Source organism: Lepidochelys kempii, chromosome 9 (assembly GCF_965140265.1).
Source record: "Lepidochelys kempii isolate rLepKem1 chromosome 9, rLepKem1.hap2, whole genome shotgun sequence".
Classification (NCBI taxonomy): domain Eukaryota; kingdom Metazoa; phylum Chordata; order Testudines; family Cheloniidae; genus Lepidochelys; species Lepidochelys kempii.
The window spans coordinates 4,015,605-4,039,860 of NC_133264.1; the positions used below are offsets into that span (position 1 = coordinate 4,015,605).

Sequence of the window (24,256 nt, forward strand, 5' to 3'; positions counted from 1 at the left end):
ACCGGTAGCAAACTACTAACAGCAGGAGTAAGTAATAAATTAAGAAACAATGGATTGTTAATAAATTAATCCTGATCAGATAATGCTAAAAACGAACAGGAGGACAGTCTACAGCTCGAAGCTGGCACATGGGTGTTATCCTCCTTGAGACAAACATCCCTACATCTCTGAGACATGGATTAAAGACTCAAGAGGATATTGCATCCTGTTACCGGATTCCTTTCCCAATAGCATGGGAGACCATTTCTGAGTAGAACAGCTGCCTCTTGGAAAGGGAGCAAGTTTGGGGAGGGGCGGCAGCATTGGGGAGGGGAGGGCTGAGGAAGAGGCTTTCTGCGCCAGCTTGGCGCAGGGTCAGATGTTGATCCAGCCTGGGCAGCCTTGTCATTTATTTTAGCCCTGCATACCCAGGGCTGTACTGCTACATTAGCGAGAAGCCTCCAACCACACAGAAAGGAGGGAGGGTCGTCAGGCCCTCTTGGGTTTGTTACTCAGCAAAACTTCCCTCTAACGTTGGGCCTAGAATCCTATCAGGCCATGCCGTACCCTCTGGCATGGGCACGTGATGCCCGCGCCTGGGGGGTGTGGCTGAGGGCAGGTGCTGGCCCGGCACGTGACGTTCGCCTTACCCTCGTTGAACTCCCGGCTCAGCTCGTGGTTCGGGCAGCGTTTGACCACCTCAGTGACGTGCTCAGCCTTCTTGTAGACTGGCATGGCACGGATAATGGCGCCCTGTGGCGGCGGGGTCATGACTTTGACCTGGATGGGACATGTCTTGGCAATCTGGCAGTACAGCTTCTTCAGCTCGGTCGAGTACTAGAAGGAAAGGGGGACAAGAGCAACATTAGTCCGTATTTGCAGCTGTCGGAGATGGGCAGAGAGTCAAGGCTGCAGAATTCTGTGAGCTGTAAAGCTCCGTGCACGGGGGCTATTTGGTTTGCGACTGGGCATAGGTTGTGGATCCACTATTTATTTACTCTCCATGCATTTTACACAAAAGAAGTGTCAAGTCAAAGCTCCCCAGAGCCAACGCCGCTATGTGAACTGGACCTGGCCTTTCAGTGACAGCTTGAACAAGCCCTGAACCCACAACCTTCAGGACTGTAATCAACCAACTTAACCCCTCAGCCACTGCACCTGAGAAAAGAAATAGCGAAGGCCCAATTTTAACTACCCTGCATCAGAACAGCCCTGAGCCACAGGAGCATTTGAAAACCAGACCAGCATGCAGATCTGAACTGTCATCACATTTTGCAAGTGGGCTTCCTATCTATCTCCCATCTCCCTAGTGGTCTGAAATGAAATCATGGACCTAAACACGACTACAACTCGGTGGGTATTTGAAAAGGAGATCCCAGTCTGAACTGTGCGAGTGGGACCCATCCCGAAGTATTTATTTATACAATACGCACTTCCCTCAGGGGCGTGCTAACGGTGACCCTATGTAGCCCCTCTATGGCAACCTTGCTCCGAGGATCTCAAAGTGCTAACTACCCCTCGCCGCAGAGAAGTATATCATCTTTTTACACGTGGGGAGGCCAGGCATAGAGAATTGAAGTGACTCGCCTAAAGAGAGTCAGTCAGTCACCAGCAGAGCCTGGAACAGAACCCAGAACAGAACTTGGACAGAGAGTCCAAGACATGGGCCCTCATCAGTAGAGTACAGCTCCCTCTCCTGAAAGTAAGATGCCTGTGTATGAGGAACACATCAGACTCCAGCTATGTTAGCTACAAATAAAACTATTACCCTCCCACTTCCACTGGTGTGTCTGCCACAGTAAGGCCCCAGTTCAGCTCAGCACTGCAGCACATAAGTCCCTTTGATTCAGGGAGACTTCAGCAAAGCACGGGTGCACCCCACTTTTATCAATGGATTTAAGCAAGTTCTTAAATGCTTAGTTCGCTCAGAGCCTAAACCCTTTTCTCTGGATTCTCTCCCTGAAGGTAGCGTCCAGTCTTCTCTGCTCCATGAAATACTTCCACAGACACTCCCCAATTCCCTCCCTCCCAGACTACATGACCACAACGGTTCTCCGGCCCGTGTTACGCAGGAGGTCAGACTACGTGACCACAGCGGTTCCTTCTGGCCTTGAAATCTATGAAATAGAGAACTGCCTCCCTAACCACTTGAACCACAGAAATTCCTGGCATTCTCCCACTGACTTCTATTAATTTCTTATCGTGGAATGCGAGCAAAAGCCCCAAAGTGGTTGTTTTCTTTAAAAGGTCTTTAACGGCAACAGCTCATCTACCTGCTCCCAATTGCTCAAACAAGGAGCCAACAGGTAACCGACGCCAGCTGGCCATCACATCCTGCCGGTACAGGAGAGCCTGGCACACATATGGGGTAGGTGGCTGGTCATGTGGCAGCAAAGGGATTAGCAACTGCTATTCGGGGGATTATGTGTGTTTCAAAGGTTACTCGCAGCAACATGCAAGAAAACCAGAGTCAGAAGAACTGGGGAGTAGGGGAAGTGACTCAAGGCCATCCCACTGCCCAGGAGTTTGACACCATTGCAGTCGAGGTGCTGCAAACGTTTTAAGTTTTCAGATTTTCTAAAATGTGAAGACAAAGTTATGCAATCTGTTTTATGTGCCTGCAGGCTAGAGATTAAACACACAAAGGATTTACCCAGCCTGCGGAAATGGAGAATGTGCCAAACAAAGACAGCTTGCGAAACAAATCTAGACGGTGACTTATCAAAGGCTTCTTTTTAACCTGTAATTTCGTATTTATTCTTTTTTATTAAAAAATAATTCCTTGCACAGTTAATTCACTGTTATTTTAGTCCGAATGCTACCTTACCATATCCCCAAGAAAGGAACATTTTAAAAAAAGAGCCATCCACATTTTAAAATGTCGGGAAGTTAAGCAACAGAATTTTAACCACGGCACCACTGTGGTACCTGTGTGCTGCGGCTCAGAATTTATGGAGTCAAATGAAGTCGCTAAGATTTGCAAAGCCAAACAACACTAATGGAAACTAAGTGTCCAAATCCCCTAGACAGCTTTGAAACCATGCACAGCCCAGCATGGTTCAATAAGAAGGATAAAGCATGTGCTGTAGGGGACAACATGCTAGATGTTTGTAAGTGTTTGGAGAGGTAAACAACAAGGAGGAGGAAGAACTTCAGCTGATCCAGGGCAGGTATAAACGAGGTGTAATGGGTAACATTACATTACCAGCAGGATCTTTCAAGTCAGGTTCTTTGAGTGACTGCTGTTCTTTTCAAAAGGGAAATCTTAGCAATTTTCACCCAGGAGAATCCTAGTGTGTATATGCACAGAGGGATCACTTTGATTTAAGAAATGCAGCCAAATTTGGGGAGAAATGCAGCAAGTTTTTAACACGATGATTTAGGACAAAAACAAAGAATATTGCATCCATATAAAACTGGAGGGGAAATTATTAAGCAGACAGAATCTACCTTCCCCTCATGAAACTTGGCCAGGTCGCTGGAGATAACACCTTAACCTGTGTGACAATGTACAGCATCTTCTATGATGTGGACTGGAGCGTTAGATCTCATTTAATGGAACGAGTGACGGAAACTTGGAAAAAATTCATTCCTCCCAGGAGAGGAGAGGCCCCCTGTTTAAGCAGCGATAATGAAGATTCTGGGGCCTGTTCTCACAAGGCCCCGAGTACTTGTCTCTGACAGACACAGGCTGGAGTTCAGCGCATCACAGGACCCGGGCCAGGCATGACACTTCACACACCACATGCAGCTCCCAGTGTACAGTCTACTAATCTGTTCTTTGTTCAAGGCATCATCCGTGCACTGCAAAGAGGAGCTTTCTATCAAGAGCAGAAAGGCAAGGGGGCACTGAAGAGGAGAGGACAGGGGGGCTTACTGCTCCCTGACTGGGCCAGTGGTTCAAGTCTCACCAGGGCAGCACAAGGGATAGGACTCTGGAAATCCCAGCCAAAACACAGCATTCAAAGCCATCTTGGGCAACACGGCCCTTCAGCCTACAGTCACCGAGAGGCCACAGTCCTGTAAGCTCAGTGTAAATCTGTCCATAAAGTACCTGCTGTCAGATATTAAATAAAGGCCCTTGGCTTTTTTTCCCTGCCAAACCCTTTGTGGTCATTTGTAATTTGAGTCCTAACTCTCTCTATTGGCACAATAGACGGGAACAGCTCGTTCACGGTGACTTCTAATCAGGTCAGTGATATTATGTGCATCTATGTAACAGAGAGATATGAAATATTTTTAAAGGAGGTTTGTGTCAGTGAAAACCTTGGAGACAGAAGCGCTCTGTGCATACACAGAAGATGTGTATATTTGGGATGAAATGGAAGATCTCTCAGGTAGATTCTTCTTCAGATGTGCACGAACTGCAGCCGAATTGCTTGTGTGCCCAGTAACATCCCTGGTACACAAGGCATAGGGCAGGAACTGACTGAAGCAATGGTCAAGCTGTTTTGAAGCCCCTACATACCAATGCAGCACCAATTGCGTGCTGCAATACAGAGGTGAAGTATCACTGAGACTGCAACATAAACAGTGTACTCAACTCCAGACACAGAAATGGACAATTTGGGGAGAGGTCACAGATGGTCCTCAAAAGTTACCAGATGAGTTCTGGGACTAGGTTGTGAGGAAAGAACTAAACATGCCATACTGGTTTAAGTGACAATGAAGGGGTTAGAAGTCTACAAAAAAAGCATAAAAATGAGAGAGAGAAGTTATTTTTCAGGATTACAAAGAGGTGTAACTGAGTAATGGGCTCTGAAACCAAGAAAGGAAATATCTGGACTTTGTTCCAATAGCTGTATTTGCAAGGGAAATAAATATCCCAGTGGTAGTGGACCAGTACGTGCCCAGTTATGAACAGTTCAGCATGGGCTGAAAGATGGACTAGCAAACCCAGTTAAGACTTTTCATACTGTAATCTTTTCTTCCAGAACTGGCAGAAGCCAAAAAATTAAGCCAGAGTCAGCACTTCATCCTCAATTGCACTGTTGTTTTTTTGGAAGAAATTAATATCGTGGTATAAATAAGTGGAAACTGGCAAGTTTGGACCAACTTGGTCAGATACTTTACAAGGTCAATATCCTGGGCTCCCTCGGATTATGTAATCCAAATGGCAGGATATGCAGGTAAGAGTATACCAATGAAACTGACTGGGAGGAGAATACTGTAAGTTAGCTTTGCTCAATACACTGGCCTGTCATTTTGAAGCACGACGACAACTGTTGTTATCCATTAATGAGAACAAGAGCTGAACCAACCCCACAGCCCAGGGAGCTAACCCTGAACACGCCAGCGAGAATTTCTGCTCCATGTACAGAGCAGACAGTTACTTAAGACAAATGCGTTAGAAATACAGCCCAGCTAGATGCCCTCAGCTGAGAGAGAACGAGAAGGTTTGCTTAGCCTTTTCTTTGGGGTTCAAGCTCCGTGTGTCATGTCCAAATAAGCAGACTCAGGTCGCTAAAAACAACAGTAAATTCTGCTCTTTGACTAATAATATGTTTTAAAGGAAAAGAAAAAACATTCCAATGACTCCAGCCCTGCCCTCACCACCTGCCTGAGCAGACATACTATATTACACACTCTTGGCATCCCCACTGGTAATTCAGTATCACAATGCATACACATGCCAGCTCACATCAGCCGACACCTGTCTGATTTCTCAACAAGCCCCCTTTTCCTTAAGGTGAGTAAACAAAAGGTTTAAAGAAAAACCTTTCAGCTTCCAAATGAAGCAATTTCAGCTAGGTAAAGGAAGGGTCTCTTGGAAGGAACTGCTCTGTTTGTGCAACACAAGTCGCGTGGGCTTTCCATAGAGTAATGAACTCCCAGGCAGAACTCTGATGCAGCAAAATCCCTGACATGCTGCTTTAATTCATAGATTCCCAGGCCAGAAGGGACTACTAAGATCATCTCGTCTGACCTCCTGGATAGCACAGGCCAGGGAACCTCACCAAAACATTTCCACACCCATATCTTTGAGACAACCATCCAGCCTTGATTTAAAAATGGCCAGTGATGGAGACTCCACCAGGAGTCTTGATAAGTTGTTCTAATGATTAATTATCCTCATTATTAACAATTTACACCTTATTTCCAGTCTGAATTTGTCTAGCTTCAACTTTCCAGCCATTGGATTGTGCTATACCTTTCTCTGATACACTGAAGAACTCACTATGAAACGTTTGGCTCCCACGTAGGTACTTACAGACTCTGATCAAGTCACCCCTTTAACCTTCTCTTTGTTAAACTAAGGAGATGGACTCCAGAATCTCAATAAGGCAGGTTTTCTAATCCTTTAATCATTCTCGTGGCTCTTCTCCTGCTGCAATTTGTCACCATCCTTCTTGAGTTGTGGGCACCAGAACTGGACACAGGATTCCAGCAGGGATCACACCAGTGCCAAATACAGAGGTGAAATAACCTCTCTACTCCTACTCAAGAGCTCATTTATGCATCCATGGATCCCATTAGCCCTTTTGGCCACAGCGTCGCATTGGGAGCTCAAGTTTAGCTAATTATCCACCCCCATAAGTCCTTTTCAGTCACTGCTTTCCAGGACTGAGTCCCCCATTCTGTAAGCATGGCCTACATTCTTTGTTCTACATGTGCATATTTACATTTAGCTGTATTAACAGATCGCTGTGTATCAGTGACCTGTCCTCCTTCATTATTTACCATTCCCACAATTTTTTAGTCGTCTGCAAACTTTATCAGTGATGATTTTATGTTTTCTTCCAGGTCATTGATAAAAATGCTCATTATGTAGGGCAAGAACCCATCCCTGCAGGACCCCATTAGAAACATCCCCAGTCAGTGATGATTCCACATTTATGTTTACATTTTGAAGACTGTCAGACAGCCAGTTTTTCATCCAGTTAATGTGGTGTCATGTTAATTTTATATCGTTCTAGATTTTTAATCAAAACGGTGTGCAAATCAAATGCCCTACAGAAGTCTAAGTATATTATATCAAACACTACTCCTTTTGTCAATGAAACTTGTGATCTTAAGTACCTCTAAGGTCCATCTCAATTTCCAAGCTAGTCAAGTCCCTGTGGCCCAGCGGGCTTCTAAGTAAGAAAGTGGCTCACCCAACACCAGGAGTGCCCACTGTTAATGCCGAATACTTATGAATATGAATAGAATCTAGGATGCTAGCTAGTGAATATAAGATCCTCTATCTTCAAGTCCCTTTCACTCAGAACAATAATGGTTAAAAACAACTTACAACCTTCCCCCAGCAACTCAGTTTTTAGTAAAGCTCATTTAGTTTGGGATTAATTTTAAGTTGCAAATTCACGACCCCGCTTGCCTGCAAGTTTTCCACCAGTACACTGCAGCTGAGATACTGTCCGAGAAATAAGAAGTCCTCTGTCACCAGAGGGGAAACTGAGTCTCTCTGTTCTGCTAGCTGCCAAAACACAGTGCGTAGAGAATTCGGACACATGCATTTTGCAAATTCAGACACATGCAAATACTGGGTTTCAGTTTGTTTGAGGTGAAGTTTTTTAATTTTTTTTTTGATCGTTTGTTCATTAGCAACACACTCTGCTAGAAGCTTAATTTCCTATGAGCAAAAGCGTTCCAAGGAGCAACGCCAAAGGTTACACAGATTCCTAGGGAATAAATGCAAACGGCTTAAGAAAAGCCAGTTTAAGCAATTCTGACATTAGAATGGTGTGGAGGGGAAAATCCCTCTTGACCCAAAATAAAATCTACACAGATTATCTGAGACAAAAGCCATGTTTGATGGCAAGTGCTTATAACATCTGCCATTCACCAAAGATGTATGAACAAGATGTTTGTGAGCTAGTCTGAATTCAGAGCCTGATCCAATAGAAGCTCAGTCAGAACGGGAGGGAATCACATTGGGTTTCCCATGAGAATTCACACTCAGCATTGCTGCAAAATCAATCCTATAAACTCAGGAGATCCTTGTCTTGACTGCCAATGCTGTTTCTGCTTTGGGTACAGAAAGTGCTGTATAAAGCCAGGTTCCTTTCTCCGGAAAGAGAAGGAAGGGAAACCAGGGCATTCTACTAAACCTGCCCTTCCTACTGGCGAAGATGCCTGCTGCATTCAAAACACTGAAACCAAAGTTGCTGCTCAGTGGCCATGTGTCCCGCGCATAACAAACGTGAGAGCCTCCCAGGCAGGGGCTGAGCCTGACTGGACACGGAAACCAGGAAAGCTAACGGGAGCTGAGGGTGCTGATGAGCAGACACTATGTGAGGAAAAATAAGACAGTGCTTTTGGAGGTGTGGCTCCTCACGTCAAGGGAGAGTCAATGCTGCCCTTCTCTTGCACACTCCATGCACTTTACAGACCATGCTGAAAGAAACCTAACATACTTGCAAAGGAGGGACACATCACCCTCATTCTGGAATATGGGGAAACTGAGGCACAGAGAAAAGATTGTCTTGTGCAATGTCCAGCCAGAAGATCACCCTTTGCCCCTCAAAATGTGTAGGAATAAGACACTGTGCAGTGCCTAGGCACAGGTGTATTCACTGAATAGGCAGCTGCAGAGTCTGCATGACCGTGGAGAAAACCCCACATCCTCGCATTGACACACAGGATGTGAGGGGGTGTCTCTGAACTAAAGGGCTCCTTTGCAGTTCAGCTTCACTGTAACTCCCTTTATTGAGCACTCTTCCCCCCCTGCTCCCCATTCCTCTCTCTCTCGCTCTGCAGACTGCTGGTTGCCAGACATGTACGAATTGCGCTGATGAGCTATTAAAATCCTTCCTCCAAGCGCTTTTCCCCCAAGAGCCGCAGCCAAAGGCCGCCTGTTGCCACCTGTCAGTTGCAGGGATTAATTACCTGAACAGGGCTGGGAGCGGCGCATTCTTCCCCCGGCCGCGCCCACTAAAATGTTGACATCAGGCAGGTGGGCCTCATATCTGTGCTGTCTGCAACCGTGAAGGGGGGCTTGGCGTGGGGGCGGGGGAAGAACGCAGCTCCACAGGAGAGAGATGGGGAGCGTTTACACTGCAAACCACAAGAAGACGAAGGGAGGAATGTGTCACAGTAATTCTTTGTTCCCTTGGGGCACGACAGCACTAAATGCTCTTAACGCTGGACTGGACTCCAATGGCAGCTGCTCCACCTTGGAAGCTTTAATAAAATAAAATAAAATAATAAAAAAAAAGCTGGCCCGCCTAGGTAAAAGGGGATGGGGAGGGGTGGCTGGGAGTAGGAGAATGGAGAAGTGTAGCCTCCAGGCAAGAATTCAGAACTGAGTCGGGTGTGTTGGGTTCCCCCCACCCCCTCTGAGGGATCAGCTAACCCTTTACCCATTTCTCTGTCTGACACTTTGGAGCTGCTGGGATTTCTTACTAATTATATTTCACCTCGCAATCACTTGCAGGAGGCAACCAGGAGAGAAAAATATAAGCAGAGTGCATACAGAATACACAATGGGATCACAGTCTCTCGATTCTGGATGACTGAGTGTCTGAGTGGTACCCAGGATCGCTGGAAAGCGTACCAGCAGGCTAGCTGCCATGAGAGAAGGCCACTCTGATCCCTGGACGGGGACCCTGAACTCCCCGAGTTATGTACATTTCCAGTCCACAGATAGTCTCAACCCGGAGAGAGCACACAGCTGGCCCCTCTGAAATTCAGTCTCTGAATCCACACAACTAAATTATTATTATTTAATACTTTCAGCAGGATTCTCTGCTTTCTTCAACTCCATGAGCGAAAACACTGGAAGATCAATCTGCCACTATATGTTCAAGAGTGGAAGACTTGGCAATATTCAACCCCCCAACCTTCCTAAACTGAATGCTACGGTCCTTGGCTCTTGCTCGTATAAATTCATTCAAGGACTTGTGCTTGGAGTCAGCGGAGATGGAATACTGGAGCAGCTAGAAGAAAGCTCTGATTCTGCTCTAAACATCCACTGTTCCAAACAGGGTGAAGGGCAAAGAGATTAATTTCCAGCCCTGTGCAAAGCACTCCCTTCCCTCCTGGGCATAGAGAGCTGACTCCATTGTACACTCTTATCTGCCACTCCTCCCTGCACTGAATACACATCCATCCCTAGTCTTCTCATGTACATAATACCTGCTCCAGGTCCCACTTCCCTAACACAATCCTAAACCAACATGGGGTGGTGCTGCAAGCAGAGAGAACACAAAGACTGACTGGGGGTCACTGACCCGTACACCAGTAGAAAAGCAGAAATGTTTCCAAGCAAACTGAAGTTGATGGGAGCTGCGGGGAGCTCCCCATTTTGGGAAAAATCAGGTCACTTCTTTAGGTGTCTATATACGGATTTAGACTCCCAACTTTAAGATCTTTAAAGTTTTTGAACGTTTTGGATACAATATATTGGCTGTAGCAGTACTTGTATGCTTAGTTGTGTCAATAAAGTGATGATGATAGAAACTGAATTATGCCAATTATCGTTTAATAAAGATTTGCAATCTAATTCAAAAGACTGACATTTGAGGTTTTTACATTTCATTTTGACTTTGTGAACAAGGCCTGATTTCATTAAAAGCCTGAGAAAATTTTAGGGAGCTGGCTTGAGAACAGGGTTCATTCCTGAATGAAAGAGAGACGAACCCTCAAAGGAGTCTATTTTCAAGCAAAAACGCCCAACTTTTGAACACTTTTATTACAAAACTTCATGTTGGTAAAGATCTATTTTCACATGGAAATGTGCGAACGTGAGAGTTTTCACAACCTTCAGGGCAAAAATCCTGAAACATACATTATGAATAACTGTGCAAACATTTTTACAACTTTGTACAGCCCTACAGTGTTCAATACAGGTCGCACTGCCCAAACATACTAATGCAATGTTATGATTGCTGGGGAAAGCCGTAACGTTTCCATTTTTTTTTGTTTACGTATTTGAATTCTTTACCTTTTCATTAATACATTTCTCTCCTCTTTTGGAATTATTTTTTTAAAGTTTTTAAATTTAAATTAAAAAAAACTTCATGCAACCACTCAACTTACCACAAACAAACAATCTATCTACCCTCACCCTGGACATTCTGCTTGTATGTTGCATCCATTTTCACTGTGTTATCTGGCTCTGTCTTTTTAATTGCAGGCTCTTTGGGGTAAGTACTGCATTCTCCTTTGAGTCTGGAAAGAATTTAGTACATTTTGGGCACAACCACTGTCTAAAGAACAACATATATGAGATACATCAATTCACATGGGAAATTTGTGCAGAAGAGGGGGTCCTCAATGAACTGAAGCTGAAGACAATGAGCCAATCCTGCAGTCGTCCCTATACAGACAGAATGCAGTATCTGACCCGGTGTTACTAAATACAGTACAGGAATCTCATGGCATTAAGTGATTTCTATAGTGAGATTTTTTTTCTTACCCCAAAATTAAGAAGCACCCCCAACATATTCTTGCATCTAGAGTTGCATACACAGTATGAATGCTAACTCCTGGCCCACTCAGGATAGTGGTATCAAGAGGACTCAGCCATTGGCTTGACCTCCAACATACATGGCTTTCTGAAAATTACACGCTCACTCAACCATAAGTTATGGGCTGGATGCAGGAATCACAGAGTAAAATTTTCCAGCCTGTATTATTCAGGAAATCAGATTAGATCATATGGATATACAGGGGTTTTGTTTGTTTTTTTACAGGGTGGATATTAGATCATCCATCTCTCAACTGAAAACATCCTAAGTCCTTGAATCCGAACAAGGGTCTGCCCAGATAGGACAGAGTGTTAAGTCCCACCAACTTCAGTGTGGCTCTCCACAGGGTTAGCCTGCATGGATCTGAGCACAGGATTGCAGCCCTGAGCTGATTTTTCATGTTATCTTACAGAAAGGGTCAGGTCAACAGGGAGCCACAAGTCAGGGTCTGCAAGAACAAACCTTCACAAAGCCAGAGACAACTTTCCAAGCCCCCAGGAATCTCAGTAGCAGTGTGCCCATGTAAACCTGGAAGGGAAACTGACTGCAGGCCAAGGTGAAACTGCTGTCCTCTCAGCTTGCACCACAAAAGCAAGATGCTGCAGCCAAGCAGTGAGCACACTGCACTAATAGGGGAAAGCAAAACCCAATTTGACGTTCAACATGACAGCACCCCGTTAGCTGCAAGGCTGCTCTGCACTGAGCCTCCAGCAGCCAATACTGATAACCATTTCCTTCCCACCTCCCGTATTTATAAATATGTTTTACACACACCGGCCACTCTCAATTAGCGCTGGGGATCTTCCTGTGCAATTGGAGCCACTGCTGCGTAATGGGAAAAGTGAAATTCATCATGAACATGCCGCAATCTTTCATTTATCACTCCTAATGCAACAGAATTAAAGACAGGCAAATCTCTGTTCAAAACAGCACAATGAGCGGATAATTTTCAAAGGAGCCTATAGGAGTTAGGCCCCAAATCCTACTGAAATAGGAACTAGCGACTTAACATTAGGTCCCTTCCAACACCCATCCTTAGGGTTCAACTGAACTGTATAGCACCTGCTACATTCTAAGTTACAGGCAGCCGTGGTTTCATTAACTCATCCTGCCAGGCACGATGTTGAGCACCCTTGGATGGCAAATCATCATTAACTGCCTCTTGAATTCCCTTCAGGCCGTCACATGCACCAGCCTGACTCAGCATAACAGGGTAGGCAAGGCACACGGGAGTACTAGTGCCTTAGCAGAATGATTATCTGGGTTCTGACCCTGCTCCCAGCTCTGTATCTGAGCCCCTCCCCACTATACACTGCTTTGCACGTGTGAGACACCTTCTTTCACATATTCATAGATTCCAAGACCAGCAGGGATCATTGTGATCACCTGGTCTGACCTCCTGTATAACACAAGCCACAGAACTTGCCCCCAAAACACATCCAATCTTGATTTAAAAATTGCTGGGGATGGAGAATTCACCACGACCCTTGGTAACTTGTTCCAGTGGTTAATTACTCTGACCATTAAAAGTGTACAACTTATTTTCAGCCTGAATTTGTCTGGTGTCCACTTCCAGCCACTGGATCGTGTTAGACCCTAGATTGAAGAGGGTCTCTGCTAGATTGAAGAGACCGTTATTAAATGTTTGTTCCCCATGTAGATACCTACAGATTATAATCAAATCACCCCTTAACCTTCTCTTTGTTAGAAAAGAATAGATTGAGCTCCTGTAGTCTATCAGTATAAGGCATGTTCTAACCGTTTAATTATTCCCATAGTTCTTCTCTGAACCCTCTCCAATTTATCAATATCCTTCTTGGTGTTACTTTAATATATTTGCTACTTTATTTTCATTTTAGTTTTAAAACAACTCTCACACTAAGGTGACAGTGCAGTGACTTATTGAGCATCCAAAGTGTGCAGTGTATCCCTACTGAAAGATTATATACTTAAACTGTCAGCTCTTCGGGGCAGGGACCATTGTTTTGTGCTGGATTTGTACAGCACTCCAGACATTGCGGTCCTGATCCAGGACGAGGGCTTTTGGGTTCAACATCAATACAAATAATAAATAATGACAAATGTCACCAACCTTGGCTGCTACTCTATCAAAAGTGAGGTTTTACAATAGTTAGATTTTAGCACAATGCTCTCCGGTTAATTTTAATTATTTTAATAATTTCATTTCCCCCACTACCTCCAAAATCAGAAAGACGAATTCCCTGTGAAATAAGTAAATAAAAACGATGTGTTCTAATATTTTGGCAGAATGGGCATGCTGGCACAGAGAGAATTTAATTAAAACATTTAAGAACTGGACCAAAAAAGTCACTTTCATTACTGAAAGTTAATGAACAGTTCAATTTCATCTGACAATCTGTACATCAAGTTTCAGAACACGTAGCACCTTTTGGAGGGGAACCGGAGCAGCAGTTTGGGAGAGGTTTCTTTAAAATCTCATCTCATTCTTCTCCCCTGTATACTTCCATGTCCCCCAAAAGATCAATCACTGGTTCAAATCCATCCAATAGAGAAGCAGGGTTGCTGCAGGTAAAACTGTGCTTATTTCTTTACATTAAAATACGAACTGTTTTAGTTGCATTGAGAGATGTATCTGCTAATGAGGACACAGACAAGTCACTCAGGCCCTGATCCTGCAGACACTAAGCACATGCTTAACTTGAAGTGTCTGTGTAGTTCCTTTGAAGTCAGTGGAGCTACCAATGTGATTACAATTAAGCACGAGAGTATTTGCAGGATTGGGGCCTTGGTTTAGAAAGGTCTGGATTCAACCCCCATTCACAGGAATAGGAGTCTTTCAATGGACTTCAGTGAGAGTGGAACTGGGGCCAAATCTAGAAAAGATGTGCCCAGAACAGCTCACCCACTCCCTACAACACAGGCGAGCTACGGCTTTCAAAGCTATGCTGCACAGAACAAGCACAGAATGCCAACTTCTCAAAATACTGAGATCCAAAACTGTTTTGTTCAGAGACGCTTTAAGCCAGGCACATAATGATTTCAGATTCCCTTCTCCCATGCACTGAGTGCAGCTGAGAAAGCGTAAACGTTCCATGCTCGTCTAAAACGCAGCTGAAGAGGTTTCAGGTTTGCTTCTTATTTTTGTCCAGATCGTGCTTGTTTCAGGTTGAGTTGTCCAGGCATGCTGCATCATGCCAGTGGAGCTTCATGGTCCATCCTGCCTGAGGAAACACTGTCTGAATCACCTGACATCACACTTCCGAGCAAGTATTTTTTCCCCTCCTTAAAAGGTACAAAAGTGGTTGTTAACCCAGGCTGACAAATTGAGACAGCGAAAAGCAAAGCAACTCAGAATCACTGGGTAAAAGAGGCAGAAAGAACGAACCAGAAGGAAAATAGCAGCACATACAGTCTTTCCACCAACTGACTATTTCTGCGCACACTTATTCGGGAGAGTGCTCAGAGTAGCGAAGCCAAGGCACAGTTGAGTGGTCCTGTTGGCCACTGGGTATTGGGATCACGGAGCTGTGCAAGGCTCTGGGGTTAGTTTGTGCCAGTCTACCAGTCATCTGGGTCTTGACCTTTGAGATCTGAACGTGGGATCAAAGCCAACGCAACAGTGCAATGCACAACTTTGCCAGCTGCACCGTGGTTTGTTGTTTTGGGACCAAAATAGGTTCCATCCTCAAACCACAGATCTACCCTTGTCGACTCCTGTACGCACACGCAATAGAAAGATTAACTGTTATTTATTAGCATTGCTGTAGCGCCTCTGATCCTGGACCATGACCGCATTGTGCTAGGCGCTGTACAGCCACATCAATCCACATGCCTATTTGAAACGCTCTGCATAGAAGACAGCAGGACAGACTGAATCTTGCAGACCCCTGCAAAGCTGGCCTGAGCAATGCTTTGTAGCAGGAGTTGAATCACAAGTTCTCTCTGACGTCTCAACATGAAGCCCATGATCTAGTGGGCAGAGCAGAAAACAAGAAACTAGGAAGCCCACCATTCTAATCTGGGTTCTGACACTCACTACAGCTTCCCTATCTGTCGAATGTGTTTACCTTCCTCCAAGGGACTTGCGAGGATTAGTGTTTCCAAAGCATCACTAACGTGTTTCCTATTACAGTACTGCTATTCTAGAGGGAGACCAGGCCAGAGGGGAGACCAGGTTATTAAAAACGGTGAGTCTGTCTCAGTGAGCACTAGATGCCATCTTGGTTCAGCAAGGAGCCCAAGGGTGCCCCAGCCCTGCAGAGGTACCCCAACGTACTTCCCAGCAATACCCCGGAAGGCAGGGCACTCGGAGGGGTTGAATGTTACAGCCAAACTCCCAAGTTTTACTGCACGTAGCACGGCTGGTTTGCTTCAGTGACACATCCGGGCTATCCGGGTTCCAAGGATACCAACAGCTAACTGCTAAGTCAGGCGACATCCAACAACGGTGGCAGAAAAGTGCAACACCTGCCCCAACAGCCAAAGCGGAGTGAGCAGCGTTGTGCCCTGGCACACAGAACAGCGCCAGGCCAAACCCGAGTGGCGCTGCGACCCCAGGCACCAGGTCTTCACGCCTGGAGCAGGGAGCCAGGCCCGGCCTCGCAGGACAGGAGCTGCTGCTGCACGGTAAATGCAGGACAGGCTCGCTCTCCAAACCACGTCCCCACCTGGGCCTCCCCTCCTGGCCAGGATTACAGTAGCAGTGCCGGGGCAGAGGATGCTGCTGCGGGTGGTCGGTGCCCCCTTGGCAGGGGGAGGAAAACATTGGTCTATGATTTTGGAGCCTAGGCGGGTCATGAATAAAAGACAAACTGCCGCTAGTGGGTCGCCTTACTAAAAAGTTTGGGAACCCCTGAGCTAAGGGGCGGCTACGAGGGAGCCTGGGCCGACAAAGCCTGCTGTAAAAGAGTGCAAGGCAGCGGAGGGTAGAAGCAGGCTGGGGGGCTACCTGTAGAAACACTCCCTGGTAGCTGCTTTCCTTGCTGCCCCAGCCCTCTCTCTCCGCTCCCTGCCCCTCGGGAGGGGAATTAGATGGACTTAGACTCTCCCTAGATTCATGGGCCTGATTCCGAGGTGCTGGGGAAGAAAGAGGCTGGTTTGAATCGCATGTTGGTTACGTGGGGTCTAGAGGGAGTCAATGTGGGTGTAATTAACACCATCTTTGGGTCCCTTTAACAGGCAGCTCAGACTCATTTACACACCCCTGGCCCACAATTTGAATCCTGGGCACATCAGCTCCTCTGTCGTGTTTCGTGTCTTCCCTTCTCCAGTAACTGATTCAGAGGATCAGCTTTCAAGCAAGTCTGTTGCAAACCCTTAGCCTAGCCGTATACTACCAGGAGCCTGATGCCTTGGCATCACCAGCTCTCTGGTTACAGTGTGCCAGGCACTGAAAGATGCTGACAGGAGCGCTTTCTGCAGACTGCTAACAGGGGTTAATCTTATGCAAAAGAGGGGAGTCTCAGGCTGCTTGCTGTCTCCAGCTAGCATCAGAAGCTGGTGGGGATTGGTGAAAGTAGGACATTCCCTCTCAAAAGCCGACATGAACTCATCTCATCTTGAATTTGTATGTTTGACAAAACAGAGTAGCTCGGGCCTACACAGTCTCTCCCCTAGTTTATCAGGTGGCATCACGCAGAGGTGCGGGTTTCTGTAGCGTTATAAACCAAGGGACTCGGGCATACACAAACCCAAGCCCAAGCCAGACTGAAAGACAGATGCACCAACCTGAACCACACTGTCTAGACTGTGGTTCTATTACTTACACGCAGTCACACTCACAACATACTAGGGGCTTTCTAGACAGAGGAAGCTACTGTCTCTGCCCCTACAAGCTTGCAATCTAAAAAATTTACAGCAGAATAGGCTTCAGCGAGGACTGGGTTAAGCACCAGGTATTATAACTCAATGTTACACCCTGAAAATGAGTTTCATATTGCCCTCTGGTGGCTGACCCACTACAGGATTACAGCCTACTATTAATACCACCAGCTAATGGAGTTACACCTTTAGCTCATTGGCAGGGGTCTGTGCTGGGCCAGGGGCCGAAGAACCCAGGTGCAAACCTTGCTGATGAACCATCCGGGAGCGGTTTTGTCCACAAATAGATATCACACCAGCCAACAAAACCATTTCATGTTTCATTAGCACCAAAGGATCAAAGTCCCAGAGGGGAAGGTTCTGTGATCCCCGCCCCCATCCCTGAGTCCCACCCTTGATCCATTTACTCCTCTTTTTTTCCCATTTATTCCACCCGAGGGGAATGTGCAGACTCCTCTCCAGTTCCATGCTCTAACAAACAAGAGTGTTAATCACACACAAAAAGAAAAAAAAATTAAATCCATCAGGCTTTCGAGGCTGTGGCAGGGCCAGGAAAAGGCATAATTAAGGTGAGTAATTTTCCTGTTCACTTCAAACGCTCCTCCCCCCAAAAAAAACTAAGATGAGGGTAGTTCCCATCAGGCAACGCTTTGGAGCAAGTAGCAACGTCCCCAATTTCTCCATAAATGCTGCAGGCCACAGGGCAGGGGCAAGTCCCAACTGAGCTCTCGCCAGTAGCAAAGCTGCACGGCGCCTCTGGTCTTGTCTTGTGCATACCTTACAAGTAGTATCACGTCTTCTATTTCGCTGGCAGCGCACACATGAGGGCCTTGTTCCTTTGCTTTGACTTCAGGAACAGCAAGCCCGGAGTGTGCACACCCACCTGCTCTGAAAGCGGTGATTTCCTCCTGTAAATCTGAAGCATTCCATAGGGTATGATTTCAGCACAGATTTATGGGCCTCCTTTGTAGAAAGGTTAGTCCTCAGCATCTTCTTGTTCCTGACAGGAAAGGTGAGCAGGACTCCTCTGCCAGAGGGACGCTGGGTTCTCACTGAATTTCTGAGTTGCACCTTGTTCTCCATTTGAAACCAAGTACAGGTAACAACAAGTTTTCTCCACATGAGCCGCCAGGGCCAGTCCTGTTCCTTGATACATTATGCACCATTTCCAGGATTATGTCTATGCAAATCCTCTCCTCTTCCTGCTACTTACAGAGTATTTCATCAATCATTCAACAGAACAGCCAATAATGCTACCCTGGCTAGGACGTATCTAACTGGGGGAGGAAGAGGACTGGAAGCCAGGATGCCGTAGTTCTAGCCTAGGGTTCGGCCACAGATTCACCATGCGACCTTGAGCAAGTCAGTTAAGCAAGTCATCCATGTCCCAGTTTCCTTACCAGTACTCCCCTTCTCTCACATGGGCATTTGTGAGGCTTAATGCTCCTAACCTGCTTTGAGATACCCTGAAAAGGATCCTCTACGGAGGGCAGATGTTATAATGGAGCAAGAATTTTACTATTCTGGAGGGGAGGGGGCCCAACTGGATATACGTGCACAGCATCAAAACTAAATATACCCCTTTCTGCTAGGACACCTACATTCCTGACCAATACAGGGTGTTTGTTTTGAATGATTGGGGGAGGGGGGGAAATCTAACTGGGAGCTATCCACAGCTTTCAAAGAGTTCTAGGAAAGCAGCAATGGATTTGGATGCAAATGATGTCAATAAAACAGCTGTGATTCTAATTGCTGTTAACCTTGCAGAGACCAAGTTAAACGCTGGAAAGTATTATTTACACAATAGAACTCGGGGGACGGGGGCGGACGGTGAGAAGAGAGGACTAGGATGTGGAGAGTAACCAGGATTGAGACCTGCCTTGTCAACAGTATTTTCTCCAAATGCTCCCCCTACCACAAGAACCCAGCCAAGTACAGCCCCGGAGTTAGCTTTAGTTGATGTGGTTTCTCTGGAAACTGCTTTCACAGCCAAGACCTGATTCAGCCCAGTACGCAAGCAACTACAGAGCTTCAAGCAAGGAAGCAGACCAGCTGACTTCAAAATGGATTATGCACATGCTTAAAGTCACGCACTTGCTTAAGTACCCTGCTGAAGTACGGCCTCAGCTCCCTGGGCACTGTGGTAAACACCATGTTTGTAAAGAATCACGTTCAGGGACCTAGTAACCTTAATCACAACTCCTGCCACATCCCTGCAGCTGCTGGGCAGACCACCAGGTCACGCCTTCAAATACCTTGATTGACCAGTCAGTCAGTGGAGTGTTCCCCGTTTCCTTGTCTCCCTGAGATAATGCACGAAGCCTACTCAGTCCCAGGCCCACTCCACACTGTACAGCCAGGAGAAGCAGGGGGGAACATTGCGACTGGGACATGGAAAGCCACACAGAAGGATGACAAGTGAGATTTAAGGCCTCATGTTATACCAGCTCCATGGGCAGATTGCTGCATCACCCTACTGAGTGCAATAGGATTCTACAGGGACAAAGGGGGCTGCCTGCATGGATCTGCTTGTGGGGAAATCAAGTTGGTACACGTCAATTCAGCCCCTGCCTTTGCCTCTGAGCACTGACAGAGGGAGATCCCCAAATTCGTTCACCCCTTGAAATCATTTACTGAACGATCTGGGCCTTGGTTGGAATCAGAACATAGATTTTTAGCCATTTGCATAGTTTCAGTTGGTCCCATAGATCACATGAGGTCTTTCAGTTATCCCCATTGGACGAGGGTTAAACTCTTTGAAGCAGGTTTCTGGCGCAAATCTCCAGGGCTGCAAATCTGAAATTTGCTTTCCAAGAAAAACCACCAGAGGGATGATGGAAACAGCTGCATAGCTTGAGAGTCCCAGCAGTGCTCCCTGTGCAGATTGCAAGCTCTGGATGGACCAGGGTGTGCATAATTGGACAGTCAGGGGGCAGGATCGCCCCAGTTAAAGTCACTTTCCCAAATGAGCAGCAGCCCTTGCCATTGAACAACAAGGATGGGAGGTGGGCAGCTCCTTGGGAAATGACCCATTTAATCAGATTTCTCAATTAAGGGAGGTGTACTATAATTGTGGATGGTTATCACATCCCTCCAGCATTTTGATTTCATTTTGTGCTCTCCTCTGTATTCCCAGTAATTTATCAACATCTTTCTGGCACCGAGAGGTCCCACGCTGAACACAGATAAAGACGATCTGAATTTGCAATGCCAGCACAAATAATTAGCTCATATCCTTCGATATCCTACCGTCAGCACAGCTCACTCCTGGTGCTTCAGAGGAAGCCTCCATAAAACTCAGAATGCACAATTATTAGCAATGCTGTACATAAGGGAAAACTGACTCCTATCCCCCTAAGCAATCAGTCATATCCCAATGCATGAGATCTGAGCATCCCTCTATCTGTCTCTTAGCTTGCAGAATTATGAATATCATTCAGTGGCAATATGCCTATCAAGCCTTAAAACTCCAGCTAGTTCTGGCCATTGGAATCCCCATCATTGGGGGTTTTTAAGAACACGGTGGACAATCACCTGTCAGGCATGGTTTCCTTGGCTTTACGTGACAGCAGGGGGAATAAACTAGGTGACTTCCTGAGGTCCCTTCCAACCCTACATCTCTAAGACTCTATGACTTGCAGCTGGGCATTTAATATGCCACAATCCAGACAAGAGACTTTCTGTGGGATAGTCTGCCACAAGGTCAGCCATGATGGTCCATAAACCAATTGGGGACCAGTTAAGTTGCATCCTCCCGATCCTTCTATCCTCAGTCCTGCCCATGCACTCCACTAGCTTTACACCTGAGTTGCACAAAGGAGTCAGATGGGATTTGGGGATCTGGATCTCAGTTTTTCTGAAGAGCTAAGCACAAGGATGACGTAGGATGAGACGTACCTGAACCTTGCTGAAACGTACCAGAGGCACATAAATGCAGCTCTGCTATGGAGTGGAACGGGTTTGGGGAGGTCTCATTTGAACTCAAAGCAGTCCCTGCTTGGAAGGGCTTACAATTTAAAGTACAGACAAGAGACATCCAGTGGGTACAAACAAATGGGACAACAAGATGATTATGAACAGTCTGGTTAGGGGCCACAGTATACCAGCTGCCCAGCGTTAGAGGGCATGAGTTATTCATGGGGGCCCAGCTAGACTAAAACAGTTACCGCATTTTTTATTTAAAATGCAATTTATTTAATCTCTAGTCAGATGCAACCATCAAAGGCTCTCTTCCATGGCATGCTGACAGCTGGCTCCAAACTTCTGCATCTTTAATCCTCTAATTAGCAAAGAAAAATGTGGCCTTGACTCCCTAAGCTAATTTTCTGCATGGAACATCCACTCCTGCAGGTACAGTTTGCAGCTGTGCAACATTAGCTGCTTGTGGAGTCAAGAGAAAGCACAGGCACATTCTCGACTGGGGCTTTGCAGGTAGCTCTGAATGGAATCCCCTTGCAAGGAAAAAAAAGGGGCTTTTCAAAGCGCTAGTATGGATTTGGAGGGGGAATTAAATGATGGCATTTGGAAAAGAAATTAGAGGCCAGAGCTCAGGTAAAAGGTGAGGCTTTGGCATGCACTGTAGGTGTGCGGAGGAGGCCTGCGATGGGCAGGGCTTTCCCGGGGGAAAAAAAATGAGAACAAAGCCCATAATTTTAGCAAGTGGCAGATGCCTCCCAGGGCTCCATGCTCAAGCCGCCCTGTGCTCATTTTTGCAAGGGAGGCTCCAAAAAGCAAACGAACAGGAAGGCCCACACTTTTGGAACCCCCTTTACAAAAATTATTTCCCCAGAGATAGGCAGTGCTGCTGCTCAAGGCGCCGTCCCAGCAACACAGCTGTGAAGACACAAGGAATGAAGGGAGGAAAAGCATTCGGAGGGAGCACAGGAGATGCGCACTGGGGAGCAGCCTGAGCAGCTCTACTGGTAAAGGGGACCAAGACCCAGTAACTGCTGCTCTCCTCAAGCAATAGCATGGGGCTCTCTTAAGCCTTTTGGTGGCTTGCAAGAAAATATAAAGCTTCCTGGGGTCTGAGGAAGACCCTTTGCAAGAGGATGCCTGGCAGAGGCCGACAAATGCATTTGTGTGCGCACACACAAGAGTGCATTCATTCCAAACACAGCAAGTGTACTACAGACAAGGCCTGGCCACACTGCCATAGGAGGGGAGAGGTTCTTATGCACTGGATTTCTTTAACTCACCAGCACATCATGGACTTTGCAGAGCACCCATGCTTGGCTGAACAAGCCTTTTTCAGGAGCTACAGGATCCAGCGCTAGGAAACCCAAACTCAGGGGGTCAGATTCTCCATTCCAGCACACCCACTCTAGGAGGGGCTGCGAGAGAGGGAAGGAGAGAAACTTTACACCAACGGGGGTATTGTACGTTGGACAAAATTATAGGTGGATTAATAAGCTTTTAAAATTGCGGCTGCTGAGCATTCATTCTGTATTTGGTTCTTACTGCCCAAATAGGATCATGGTCAGCAGCATGTGAGAAAGTGTGTATTTCACTAGGAGTCCATGTCCTCGAGTTTTGGAGACTTGACCAACGTTATTCACAAGAATGGCCATACTGGGTTGGACCAATGGTCTATCTAGCCCAGTATCCTGTCCTCCAACAGTGGCTGGTACCAGATACTTCAGTGGCAGTGAACAAAACACAGCAATTATCGAGTAATCCATCCCCTGTTGTCTACTCCGAACCTCTGGCAGTCAGCGGTGTAAGGACACCCAGAAGATGGGGCTGCATTCCTGATCATCTTGGCTAATAGCCTTTGAGGGACCTATCCTCCATGAGCTTACCTAATTCTTTTTTCAGCCCAGTTATAGTTTTGGCCTTTGCAACATCCCCTGGCAACGAGTTCCACAGGTTGACCGTGCGTTGTGTGAAGACGTACTTTTTTGTTTGATTTAAACCTGCTGCCTATTTGTTTCATTGTGTGGTCCCTGGTTCTAGTGTTATGGGAAGGGGCAAATAACGCTTCCCTACTCACGTTCTCCACACCAGTCATGATTTTATAGACCTCTGTCATATCCCCCCTTAGTCGTCTCTTTTCCAAGCCAAACAGTCCTAGCCTCTTTAATCTCTCCTCTTACGGAAGCTATTCCATCCCCCTCATCGTTTTTGTTGTCCTTCTCTGTACTTTTCCCAATTCTGATATATTTTGTTTTGAGATGGGGTGACCAGAACTGCACACAGTATTCAAAATATGACTGTACCATTACGATATTTAGTGGCATGATATTTGTAGGCGAAAGAGAGCCTGGAGCACTGGGCCTGGTTCAAGATCTGAGGACTGAACCACAGGCTGTGAACCAAAGTTAGGCCATGTATTAAAGCAGATGTTTACAAGTCCACTATATGACCATGGCAAAAGTATTGCCAGTGTGGCTAAAACACAAGCACCCCTAGGAAGATATTGGATATGTGGGAGAACACACTCCAAAAGCTTAACCTAGGGACATCCTAGCCTACTACCACCTAAAAGGATCTGCTAGAAATAATGAATAGGGATGTTGTGCCCGAGACACCTGGAGCATGATACGAGGGGTGGTAACAAGTAGCTGTCATGAAACACGTAAGATGGTACGAGAGTTCCTTGTCTGAGTCTGTAAATATTGGGGTGCCTCGCCTTAATCCTTTGTGCGGCCTTGGGGGCAGCAGAAAGTCCAGCTGCTGACTGAACTGTTCCTTGCCACTGGACACTTGTGTTAGGGTACCTGTAACCACAGAGCCAGGGCGCTTGTATCATGAGGGCAATAAACCTGGTTGACTGCCTTCTTCACTTTCTGGGTAATATTATCAAGGTCTGCTGAACCAACTATCTGCACAGGGCTGGGACAGCATCCGGAGAGAGCACACAGACAACAATATTTACTATTCTACCTATCATTTTCCTAATGGTTCCTAACATTGTTAGTTTTTTTGACTGCCACACTGAGCAGATGTTTTCGGAGAACAATCCAGGACTACTTTAAGATCATTTCTTCAGTGCTAACAGCTACTTTAGACCCCACCATTTTGTATGTGTAATTGAGATGTTGTTTTCAAATGTGCATTACTTT

General features: G+C 46.2%; 1 protein-coding gene across 2 annotated transcripts in view; it reads right to left on the reverse strand.

Annotated features, from left to right (window-relative positions):
* Nucleotides 1–24,256, reverse strand: part of TP63 (tumor protein p63) — a 131,849-nt gene that overhangs the window by 20,383 nt on the left and 87,210 nt on the right. For both annotated transcript variants that reach the window (XM_073358732.1, XM_073358733.1), the window contains one exon: nucleotides 630–816. In XM_073358732.1, coding sequence (XP_073214833.1) covers nucleotides 630–816 — 187 coding nt within the window. The remainder of the gene's footprint in view (nucleotides 1–629; nucleotides 817–24,256) is intronic.